The 12,888-nt window shown below is 52.1% G+C and overlaps 1 protein-coding gene across 4 annotated transcripts in view; it reads right to left on the bottom strand.

Annotated features, from left to right (window-relative positions):
• Positions 1–12,888, bottom strand: part of SAMD11 (sterile alpha motif domain containing 11) — a 312,464-nt gene that overhangs the window by 57,884 nt on the left and 241,692 nt on the right. For all 4 annotated transcript variants that reach the window (XM_069610053.1, XM_069610055.1, XM_069610054.1 and 1 more), the window contains one exon: positions 8,181–8,331. In XM_069610053.1, the coding sequence (XP_069466154.1) occupies positions 8,181–8,331 (151 nt within the window). The remainder of the gene's footprint in view (positions 1–8,180; positions 8,332–12,888) is intronic.

Raw genomic sequence — 12,888 nt, 5'->3', positions numbered from 1 at the left:
AACATTTTAAAATTTAAAACAAAATAGCAAAAAAGCCAGAGCAGAACTCTTTTGAACTTGGAATGTCCCTCAGCGCTGGGCTGGGGGTGCAGTGTATTATGGCCGCTCAGGCACAGGCTTTTGGTTTCCCCGGATTCGGATTCAGTGGAGACCATTTTTTTCTGGATTCCAATTCTGGAGAAATCTTATCCCAATTCCAACACTGAGGAATGGAGCAACACACCACCGGGGGATGGATGGGTGCAGGTTTGGTGATGAGTACTTCTTAGAATTTGACATTTTGGGACTCCTTTCGATGTGCACATAAAGACCCAGCTGGATAGTGCCTCTGTTGGTCAAGTTCTTCCCAGGACTCAAGTCGAGGGTACACGCGGGGGGACTCATCACCCACTTCTTTTCAGAGGGCACCTTGATATTGTTATTGTTATTGTTATTTTGCACTTATATAGCGCCTTATATACCATTGGTATGGTCTGAAGGCGCTTGTAGGTTGAACGCCCTTGGGAACCGAAGTTCAGATCAGTAGAGAGAGTAGGGAGAGTCAAAAGGTGCGTGTGAGCACTGGGTATGTGTGCAGCTCGTGCAGGACTCGTGTAGTAGCTGCTTCTTAGCGGTAGGTGTGGTGGTTGAGAGATCAGGAGAATGTGTTCGTTCTGGCAGGATTTATCCGGAACGGATGTGGCTGCGTTAGGCCTGAGGAAAACGCCTGGCTGGGGGTGTGGAACCAGCAGTGATTACATAGAATGATGTGGAGTAAGCGGCGGAATGTTGGTATGAGAACAGTTATACCGAATGGTGTCATAGTATCTCTGTGTTCTAGTTGAGTGGTGATGTAAGGAGAGAGTAAGCATGGTGGTGTGGTATGATCGGTTATATGCTCTTTCAGTGAGCACACTTCTAAATGCAACTTTCCCAGAGAGGGTACTGGGCGCACTTCTAAATACAGTTTTCCACAGAGAGGCTATTGGGCACACTTCTAGATTCAGTTTACTAGAGGCTATTGGGCACACTTCTAAATGCAACTTTCCAGAGTGTCTATAGGATACATTTCTATAGTCAACTTTCACAGATGCTATTGGGAACACATCTAAATTCGACTTTATAGAGCGTCTGTTGGGAACACTTCTAAATTCAACTTTACAGAGCGTCTATTGGATACACTTCTATAATCAACTTTCACAGAGGGTATTGGTTACACTTCTAAATGCAACCTTCACAGCGATGCCATTGGGCGCATTTCTAAATTCCATTTTCTACGGAGAGTCTACTGGGCGTACTATTAAGTCAATTTTCAGAGAGGCTGTTGGGAACACTTCTAAATTCGATTTCCTAGAGAGACTATTGGGCACACTTCTAAATGCAACTCTCAGAGGGGCTATGGGTACACTTCTAAATTTCACTAAGGGGATATTGGACATACTTCTAACGCAACTTTCACAGAGTGTCTATTGGGAACCCTACTAAAATCACAGCTAGGTTATTGAGCACACTTCTAGATGCACCTTTCCAGAGTGTCTATTGGGCACACTTCTAAATGCAACTGTCACAGAGGATCTTGGGTACACTTCTAAATTCAGTTTACCAGAGAGGCTATTGGGCACATTTCTAAATTCATGGAGAGGCTATAGGGCACACTTTCTTAATGCATCTTTCACATGTTAACATTCACAATTCCATCTAGATGCGACGTAGGCCAATATTCACATCTCCATCTAAGTGTGGACATGCTAACATTCACAATTCTATCCAAGAGTGGACATGCCAACATTCACAATTCCATCCAAGTGTGGACATGCTAACATTCACAATTCTATCTAAGAGTGGACATGCTAACATTCACAATTCTATCTAGGTTTGGACATGCCAGTATTCACAATTCCATCTAAGAGTGGGCATGCTAACATTCATAATTCTATCTAAGTGTGGACATGCTAAGATTCATAAAACTTGAGAATCTATCTAAGTGTGGCATATGCTAACGATCATATTTCTGTCTAGATTTGGCGCAGGCCAAACCCGAGATTCCATCCAAGTGTGGCACATGCTAACAATCACATTCCTGAAAATCCATCTAGGTGTGGCACATGCTAACAGTCACATTTCTGTCTAAATTTGGCGCAGGCTAGTCTTTGTGGTTCACTCGTGGTATGGTTAGCATTATTCCATCTAGATGCGACGCAGGCCAATATTCACAACTCCATGAGGTCAGAGGGGGAGAGGGAGGCAGCTTCGGTTCTCGCTAGGGCTAGGCGCGCAGTTTTTAGGGAGGGGAAAGGGTGCAGTCGGGCGGGGGGAGGTGGCAGGGGTAAGATGGCAAGGCGGGGGGTGGGTGATTGCAGGGTGGGGCGTGGTAGTGAGGGGAGCGGGCATGCGCAGTGCAGGCGGGTCGGCGGTGTGGTTCAGGGGATGAGAGGTATTGGGGTGAGTGGCGGTGTGGTTCAGGAGATGAGTGGTCATGGGGTGGGTGGCACGCCATCGTGCCCCCCTGGCTTGGTGTTTAGAGAGGGTGCTGGCAGGGATTGCGGAGGAGGGTGGGTTGTCTTGGGAGGGCGGGGGGCGGGAAGGAGGGCAGATCGGAGAGTGGAGGAGGTCCACGGGAGTAGTTTCTGACGGGCACTGGTGGAGTTGGTGCGCTCATGGTTGGTGTGAGCTTTGGGTTGATTTAGGAGAGTTTTCTGATTGTAGTTCTAGGATCGGTGACCCACCTTTTTTTGGCACATTTCTTCGTTCAACTAGTCAAGTAACTAATTGGTGCTTCTAAGCAATTGGGTATACTTCTAACTGCAATTTGGTACGCTTCTAGATGCAATTGGGTACACTTCTAAATGCAGTTGGGTATACTTCTGAATGACAATGGGTACACTTCTAAATGCAATTGGGAACAATTCTAAGTTCAACTTTTTCAGGGAGGCTAATGGGCGCAACTTCTAAATGCAATTGGGTGCGCTTCTAAATGCAATTGGAACACTTCTAAATGAGAGTGGGAACACTTCTAATTTCAACTTTCACAGAGAGGTTATTAGAGATTCCATCTAGGTGTGGCGTATGCCAACAATCACTGGTTGACATTATACTGCAGGCCATTGAAATGTAGGTTAGAGTGGCAGGAGCTTTCTGGAGTAGAGTAATTGCTCTACCCTTCACCCAAGCCAACACTTACGGTTTTGATGGTGTCTGGTGGCTTCCTTGGCTTCCCCTGCGGACACCTGCTGACACTTCCTGGAGCCGCCTCTGTTGGAGCCGCCCTTGGCCTTGCGGCCCTTCGCCGCAGGGGCTGCCGGGCAGAGGGCTGCCCTGGGAAAGTCGAGGATAAAGGGGAGGTGGACCAATCAGGGCCCGGAGGATGGAGGGGGAGGCGGAACTGAGCAGGGGAAGCCTGCAATGCTGACTCTTAGCCCGCGAGGGCCGCGGTGAGCAGGCTCGATACGAGCCTCGGATGGCTCTTTGAAATCAGCCAATAAGGGACCGGGGATGGGCTGAGGGGCGGGAGGAAGGAGGAGGCCAAGCTGGGAAGCAGTGGGGAAAGAGGGATGCAGGCAGGGGCAGGGGGCCCAAACCAGGCCCGAAATTAGTCCAAACAGAGGCCCAGGAGGGTCCTCCGATGGATCAGCTCACCTGCAGCGCCTGGTGGAAAAGGCAGCAGCGGTGAGCAGGCTCGATACGAGCCTCGGATGGCTCTTTGAAGTCAGCCAATAAGGGACCGGGGATGGGCTGAGGGGCGGGAGGAAGGAGGAGGCCAAGCCGGGAAGCAGTGGGGAAAGAGGGATGCAGGCAGGGGCAGGGGGCCCAAACCAGGAACGAAATTAGTCCAAACAGAGGCCCAGGAGGGTCCTCCGATGGATCAGCTCACCTGCAGCGCCTGGTGGAAAAGGCAGCAGCGGTGAGCAGGCTCGATACGAGCCTCGGATGGCTCTTTGAAATCAGCCAATAAGGGACCGGGGATGGGCTGAGGGGCGGGAGGAAGGAGGAGGCCAAGCTGGGAAGCAGTGGGGAAAGAGGGATGCAGGCAGGGGCAGGGGGCCCAAACCAGGCCCGAAATTAGTCCAAACAGAGGCCCAGGAGGGTCCTCCGATGGATCAGCTCACCTGCAGCGCCTGGTGGAAAAGGCAGCAGCGGTGAGCAGGCTCGATACGAGCCTCGGATGGCTCTTTGAAGTCAGCCAATAAGGGACCGGGGATGGGCTGAGGGGCGGGAGGAAGGAGGAGGCCAAGCCGGGAAGCAGTGGGGAAAGAGGGATGCAGGCAGGGGCAGGGGGCCCAAACCAGGAACGAAATTAGTCCAAACAGAGGCCCAGGAGGGTCCTCCGATGGATCAGCTCACCTGCAGCGCCTGGTGGAAAAGGCAGCAGCGGTGAGCAGGCTCGATACGAGCCTCGGATGGCTCTTTGAAATCAGCCAATAAGGGACCGGGGATGGGCTGAGGGGCGGGAGGAAGGAGGAGGCCAAGCTGGGAAGCAGTGGGGAAAGAGGGATGCAGGCAGGGGCAGGGGGCCCAAACCAGGAACGAAATTAGTCCAAACAGAGGCCCAGGAGGGTCCTCCGATGGATCAGCTCACCTGCAGCGCCTGGTGGAAAAGGCATGATAATTTCTGGTGACGCCTCATTTAATTGGTATGTTAATGAGTCCCCCCACTTTTATTTTTAGGACTTGACCCCTTCTACTTCCCGTCCAATCCTGATCCGTATCCACACATGGGGGCGCTGGTTTCACAACTGCACCCCTTGTGCGGCGTGCTCGAGGTTTCTAGTGATCTGGAACAACCCGCTGGCATCAATATGGCCTTTGGGAAGTTGCCACATCTGCAGAACTTTGTAACTATTGGGTTTTAATGTGTTAGTGGGTTTAGAATTCACAAAGTTTAAGAGATTCTTAGCTAGGCCTGGCAGTGTGCCGGGGCGGCGCTGCTGGGAGGCGGAGTGGTTGGCCTCAAGGAAGGCACGTTTGAGGACGTAGCAGAGAGCTATTGCCCGTAATTGTGGGGTGAGGCTCAACGTGGAGCAGTGAATGTGCCATGGAGGTACCCGCCGGCCGGTGCTGATCTGGTAGGTGGACAGGGGTCGCAGGGAACAGGACTGGGGGTTGCTGTGCTTCACGATGGGGCATCTTATTCACACCAGGACCGTTTCTGGGCACGTGCAGCATTGCAAGGAGGGTCACTGGCACCCCCCATGCCCATTTCCCGGATACATTTGGAGAACGATGATTCCAGGGGTGGAAGAGGCACAGTTTAAGCATTTAATGATATCATTTGTTTTGCTGATCGTCTGTTCTTTGATTAAGTGTTGCATTTTGTGAACAAACGTTGCCGAATGCCTTCTAAGAAGTTCATGTGTTGTGCCTCTCTTTTTGCTCTGCCGCCTGTGATGCCCAACACGATTTCAGGGTTTGTAGGAGCTTTAAAAACGTGGGGGACACATCATGGCATCACACTGTTATGGTTGAATGGAGGGGCGCATTTGGCCGCTTGTTAGAATAAAATGAAGATTATTTTCAGAATCATGTTTTATCTGAAAAACAGCGCATTGGTTTAAGGCACTATATGCTTGCCGCATGCTGGGCTCTGGCAGCACAGTGCTCTCTGTCTGACATTCTGCCCCCTACTGGATGCATAGCAGCATTGCTGCCCCGTCTGGTGAATGACTTGCTTGCTTGCAGGAGTTTGGTTCGCTGTACGTGCACGGTCAGTGCAGAACTTTGTTTAGTAGTGATGAGTGTGATCATTGTGTTCTAGCATTGCTCTGCCCAACGCTGTTCTTGTACAGGACAGTGGAGATGGTCTGTCTTGATGGTTGGAGTATAACAATTTGGGTGTTTGTTGGGGGGAGCCCATTAAGTGATGGTTTCACATGTATGCATGTTTGAAAAACGTATAACGAGGAAGTTGCAAAATTAAGTCTTAGCGAGCACCAGGTCAGTACATTTATGGGGCGTTAGGTGCCCGAGTGCCTGACTTATGCTAAGGCACATATGCTAAGGCTATGAGCTTCCTGAGGACAACCATAAAAAAGGTTAGCATTCTGACCTTGATCACGGCGTCACCATTCCTCAGTGCGTGGATGGCCACCTGCCTCATTGGCTTAGCCCCATTGCAAGCTGGGAGTGCTGACAGCGAGGGAGACTAGCCCCACCACCAGAGATGCCAGAGAAAGAGGCATGTGGCTGGGGGGCGGAGTGGGGGGGGCGAGGGGGGCAGGCCTCGGGTCCGGATGCGGAGGAACTTCTGTTTGGCTCTACGGCGTCTTTGCAAGCAAATATTGAGCGATTTTGCCCAGAATTTCTCACAAATGCAACTTCTTGTTTGGCCGAGCCAATCAGGGATGCTAGTGAGATATGGGGCAGTTGAGCAGTTTGTACGTGGAATGTGGACGGCGTGCAATAGACACTGTGTAGGAGATTAAGGAGTAGAGACATGAGGGAATGACGATCTGGCCACCCCATGGAAATGTAAGGTTACTTATGAGTGTTTGGTGAAGGACCTGGTTTCTAGTGATTTCTGGAAAAGCAAGTGTCCATGGATTCTGCTTCGGCAGTGAGCTACATCATTTGAATGCTTGCATTTGCTATAATTTTCCACCTGTGTTTGTTTTGTGTGAGTCGGGGATAGTGAGCCAAGGCCCATACGCAAACGGCACAGCTGCTGAGGCCCGCTCTGGCAGAGTGGCACAATGCATCCCACCTTGCCAACGAGCCGGGCAGGAGGAAAGTAGACATGATTACAGTGTCCATAAGGAAAGGCTACCCTTGTGTTTAGGGAGGTAGGCAGGGTGATGTGGGATGGGGCAAGGGCACCAGATGGGCAACATAGACGGTGTGTCCAGGTGTGTGGGCAAGGCACTGTGGGAAAGGCTGTGATGGGGCTTCATGTATGATGATCGGAGAGGCACCGGGTGCTTTAAGCTGCCTAGAAATGTAACATTTTGCCTTCCCCTATTCTAATGTGTCACAATTTGATATTAGTAGGACCAAAATGGCGCACCTTGGTGCCCCTCTGCTGGTACTGCCCTGGCAACCATTGCCTTACAGGGCCGCCACCCATTGGTGCATCCAAACGTTTCCTGGTTCAGGCCAGGGTGTGGAACGGCCACCTTGAGGTTGCAGTGTGTGGAGAGTCTGCCCCAGGGTCAGGTGTGGGAATAGAGGCTTGTTGTGTGAAGCACATGGACAGTCCGGGTGCCAGTAACTTTAGAGATGCTTACAAGATATTGCGAGGTTTTATGAACTTCCCCCTCCCTTTACATCCGAACCCCCAGACACGTGCACGCTCTAGTGTGAGATGGCCCCCAATCCGGGGGAAGGGTTCTGAACAACTAATAGCGGGCTACCTTAAAGTGGTTAACCATTCCAAACAACAAGCCCTTCCCCAAAAGCCATCATCTACATATTTACAGTATAACCTAAGACTTCCGCTAATGGAGAGCCACAGGCAGCTGGACTCCTCAAAAATCCACCATGTGGGCAGAGCTTCCAAAAAGATAAACAGTTGTAGGTCCTTTGAGCTCTAAGAGACCATTTCAGAAATAGCCGGGCATCATTGTGCCAGATGAAAGGATGCGGGTGTTGGCCTCGTTCCCAGCCCCTAGGAAGGATGGTGTGGGGGAAGGGGCGGTATTTCCATTGCTGCTCCTATCAGGAGCTGGCCTGCCCGCAGAAGCCTTCTACAAGTGGCTATATGAAGTGACACTCAAGGAGGGTCTGAAACTACTCATGCGCCCCAAGGGAAAGCTATCCATTTCATGATGCAGAGTGAGGGCGTACAGTGCTCAATTTCCAAACAGGAGAGCACTCCATTAAAATCACGCCCACTGACACTACACATTGAGGGACTTGGCTTTAAGGTAACTCGGTGGCAGTTATCTGCGTGAACACTTGTGTGCAACACACACCATTGCAGCACCACATACAGTGGATATCTGGGCCCAGTGCGGTGCCCTTGGAAGTCAAGCCTAGAGACTGAATCCAGACTGCAGGCAAAATAACTCCCTAGGTCCTTCACTTGGCCGGGCACTTGCAAGATGGCTCCCTCACCCGGTCACTCTCCCTATGGCTGTCCCTCCCAATTCCTAAAAGAGAAACATGACAACACAGAATAAAAAAAGAATCATGCATGCTGTTCCGCGCGGCCCGGTATTTGCACCTAGAGTGCTGATAGGCCGTGTTAGGGCACAGTGGTGTGGACTTACCTTTCACTGAAGTGCGAGGCATCGCGGTGCTGGGGTAGGCCCTGCTTCCGCCGCTGGCTCGATGAGTTAGCGGATGAGGGGATGTGCGCCTCCATGGACCCTGGATTCCTTGCCGCCGCCGCTACAGCCTCTTGACGGGCACGGATGATATCTGTCAGGAGAGAAAGAAGCTGTCAACAGGGCCGCCATCATATTCAATATTCACGCTGCCACAGGCATTGATTTCCCATAAATGGACACACGATGGTGGGGAGGGAAGGGGAGTACCCTGGGCTGTAATCCAATTCCTCAATCTGCTCTTCCTGTCACCTGCTCGCATCCACCACAATCGATGAACGGCTATCGTGATAGATCGATGCATGATGGTTGAGGAAGGATAGCTCAGGGGCACCGCGTTTGTCTTGGAAGCTAGACAACGCAGCTGCGCTTAGAAACCACTCGCTGGTATTAACCGCGTTATAAAAGAACAATTATAATTATATGAACGGTATGCCAGGACTAGTGACGCTGAACAAGTCATTTCTGCAATAGGGTCCAACGTTCCTGCTTCCACCATGCAGACAGGTGCCCAGCAGTGCTAGTTGCAAAGGATACTCTCCTTCACACACACTTTCTGTGCATTCCTCTGGTGCGCTCTAGTTCTGTGCCAAAAGAACACGGACATCTCTAGGAGCTTCCAGGAGCCCTGGCCACTGCCCCAAAGCCACCATTCCCAAGACCCAAGAAGAACCCTCTAGTGCAAAGCCAGCACACATATGCACTGACACGCAGTATGTGTCGCCACGATGATGTGAGCCACGGAAGAAGGGCCTCCTCCACGGGGGGGCAAAAGACCTTGGGCTACTCCTTTACCTTCAACACAAGTTACTGCCACCTAAAGGCTGCTCACCTCCTGCATTTCTTTCCTCCTCCCATTCGGTGTTCTGTCCGTCCCTCAATCCTTCTTTCTTTGACCGCTTCCATTCCACCCTTTGCACTCCCATCTTTTGCTTCTTCCCCTCTCCCTCCGCTCTTGACTCTGTGTATGTGCCTTGGGATATCCTTCCTCTGCCTCTAACCCTCTCTTTTCTCTTCCAGTAACCGCTCCTCCCTGCTGCCCCTCTCAATACCCAGCAAGTCTGCTTTTTTCTTCGGTTCCTCTCCGCTTTCCCTCTCATACTGCTCCGATCCTCCACTTTTTCCATCCTCGTACACGGCTCCTCCTATATCGGCCCTTTCTCATCCGTCCCCTTCCTCTGCAGGGAATCCATCACCCTCTGCATGAAAGCGCCCCAGTTCTAATCCGCAGAAAATAATGTACCCCTACTACACCCTTCACCTGCATACCCATGGAAGGGTTGCATATGCCGAGTATAAATGTGCCGCAATACAGTCGATGATAATTTTCGTCAATGTTGTAAAGTCGAGTTGCCTCGAGTCTTTCTTCCCTGTCCATAAGCGCCTGGAGACCATGGAAATGGCAGGCAACGGTGTGTTGTATAAAGCCGGTACCTTATGATGAGTTGTGCGTGTGTTTTGAGGATATCGCATCAGTGAGGGGCAATGGTCTCGGCCTGTATTTTCGTTGGGATTTGTGAGGTGCGAGGGAGGGTAAGATTTCTGCATTTGAGTATCTGCAGATTCTAAACCATGTGAAATGGAAAGGAACCCTCTTCCCCCATTCCTGGCCCGGGACCCTTCCAAGCTGAAAGTGGGCAGAGATAACCTATGGGCTCTTCCTAATGACGCTCCTATCCTGTGCCCAGGACTGCGTTTCTCTGCAAGATGATGGGGGCGCTGGTAAGGAGATCAGCCAGAGGTCACTTGGTTGAACATCACATAATGAGAACCATCAATTTGGGATCTATAGCCCCCAACAAAGTGCACAATGCTAAGGGTTTCTTCTGCAATCAAGTAACCTTTACTGCCCCTATTCTAGGTGCGGTTTCTCCTACCTCGACTAGAGTGAATGCTAAGCACCCCTTAATGTGAGAAGCCTGTTTTGTGTACTACTATTGTAAAGTGTTTCTAGTACAAGTGGTCTTCCCTGGTCACTGATAAATCTAAAAGAATTCAATGTTTCATCTTTACCCCATGTTGAGAAGGAAGATTTGTGACATTATTACCCCTCTGCATCCTACCAATTCCTACATCTGAGGGGTAAAGGGCCTTCTGAAACGGGCCCTCTTTCCATGTTTTGCTCTGTAATGGGTTCGAGGAATCTTTCTGTGCTAGGACCCCGGAACGGTTCTGACTGAATTCCAACTCTGCTTGGCCTGGCCTTTACATCAAGCAGATTTACAAGGAAGTGTGACGGAATTGGCGAGGAAGGATAGCTCAGGGGCAACGCGTTTGTCTCGGGAGCAAGACAACGCAGCGCCACACTGGTTCGAATCCTGACCTCGTGCTTAGAAACCACAATGCTGGTATTAAGCGTGTTATAAATGAACAAATAAATAAATAAAATAAATTCTGCAGCAGGGGGAAAGACATTGTACACACCAGGGTCAACTGCTTAACCGAGACCGCTTCCTGCTCTGGACCCACGGGACTATAAACTGGAGGTGGAGGGCGGGCATCACAGACAAGGCCCCCCTCCCCCCGAGACGGCAGTGATGCCTATGGGCGTTGGCGCAGGTGGCAGGGGACCAGCCGGACAAATAAAAGGGACCTCAGCCTGCATTCTGGAGGCGCTGGTCCTGACTCTAGAAGCTGCAGAGTTCGCCTGGGAAAAGCCGATCAAGGAAGGTATTGTGCAAAACAAAGCGCGTGCTGCATTTTGCACGACAGAGAAGAAAGCGAGTATGGCGAGGATCAGATCGGCATTCCCCAGGTGGTGTTCTCTGGCGATCAAAGCAGAGCAGAGCAAGAACCAGTGACCTGACACCGAGTCACTTGCCCTGAAAGGACTTGCAGATGTGTCCATTGCAGCTGCATTTGAGAGCGATACAGGCCACACGCAGGCAGCCTCCACCCCAAACTCTAGCGACACCCACTTTGCCTGGAGGCTCCTGGCTGCAGCCGCTGAGCGTGAATGGTGGAATCTGGACCCATGGGGGACTCTGTACCAGGGGAGAATCTGCACCCATGGTGGACTCTACATCCGTGGGGGACTCTGCACCCATGGGGGTATCTGTACACATGATGGGCTCTGCAATCGTGGGGGAATCTGCGCCCACGGGGGACTTTGCACCTCTGGGGGAATATGCACCCATGGGGGATCTGCACCCGAGGGGGGAATCTGCTCCCATGGGGGAATCTGTACCCACGGGGGAATCTGCGCCCACGGGGGAATCTGCGTCCATGGTAGACTCTGCACCCATGGGGGAATCTGCACCCATGGGGGAATCTGCACCCACGGTGGACTCTGCACCCCTGGGGGAATGTGCACCCGAATGTGCACCCACGGGGGAATCTGAATCCAATGGGAAATCTGCACCCACGGGGGACTCGGCACCCACGGGGGACTCTGCGTCCATGGTAGACTCTGCACCCGTGCGGGAATCTGCACCCACGGTAGACTCTGCACTCGTGGGCGAATCTGCACCCACGGGGGACTCTGTGCCCATGGGGGAATCTGCACTCACGGGGGACTCTGCCCGTGGGGGAATCTGTACCCGTGGTGGGCTCTGCACCCGTGGGGGAATCTGCACCTGTGGGGGGAAATCTGCACCCACAGGCGAATCTGCGGCCATGGGGGAATCTGCACCCGTGGGGGGAAATCTGCACCTTTGGGCGACATCTGCACCCACGGGGGAATCCGCATCCAAGGGGGAATCTGCTCCCATTGGCGAATCTGTGGGGTGGCGAGAGTGCCTGGGCTTGATGTTGGCCTCGCATTGTAACTGAGTTATTTTTCGGACATGTGTGTTACCTGCCCACCCACTGCGCCAAAGAAGGCCCAGCTGTATCATTCCTAAAGGGCAATGCGTTGATTGCAGGGCTGTAAAGACCTGGTTCTGCATGTTTGAAATTTCTTATTGCTTATTTTTTTTTGTAATCAAATTTAGTTGGGACGTTGCTCATTTTATTTCTTCTCTACGTCAGCATAAGTACTTTCTGTGTTTGAAGGAACGCTTCCCGTGCTTTGCCGAGTAACTTCGCGATGCTGTGCCCGCCCCCCTCTCTCCACCGCCAACACTTTCTACCTGAATTAGCAACTCTCGGAGAGGTGCCCTCCTCTGTCCCTGTGCAAGCCCTGTCCCTGATGGACGGCCGTGCATGATGCAATAAAGAGTGATGGATGGAAGGGTTTAAAATTACATCAACCCTAACTACTGGCTTGGCTATGGGCGACCATCAAGCCATGGCTTTTCAACTACCCTGGGTCGGATTAACACACGCTCTGTCCCTCTGGCCTGCAGGCCTCCTTCCTCTCTCCTTTCCCCCGACATGACAGGGTTTCCCGCGCCCCCGCCCTCCCTTCCGCCTCCCCTCCCCCCCGCCCGCCTCCACATCACTCACGGCCGCACCGGCTCCCGACACAAGCCCCGGCAGTAATTAGAGCCAGGCCTCGCAGCCCTTCACGGCCTGTGTCTGTTCTTCGTGATTAGTGCTGCCTTGAGCACAGGAGGACTGGGGGGGGTCAAAGGGCCAGAGGTGAGCTGTATGCCCCCACGTTACAGTATGCGGGCTGTTAATAGACTTCATGCCCCTGGCCCATCCCTCTGCTGAGCAGAGGAGCAGAACCCGTGCACCTCTGGGCTGGACCGCAGATGTGCACCCGAAC

The sequence above is a fragment of the Ambystoma mexicanum genome, chromosome 8 (assembly GCF_040938575.1).
Source record: "Ambystoma mexicanum isolate Mex_15411 chromosome 8, UKY_AmexF1_1, whole genome shotgun sequence".
NCBI lineage: Eukaryota > Metazoa > Chordata > Amphibia > Caudata > Ambystomatidae > Ambystoma > Ambystoma mexicanum.
This window is presented reverse-complemented; position numbering and strand designations above follow the sequence as displayed.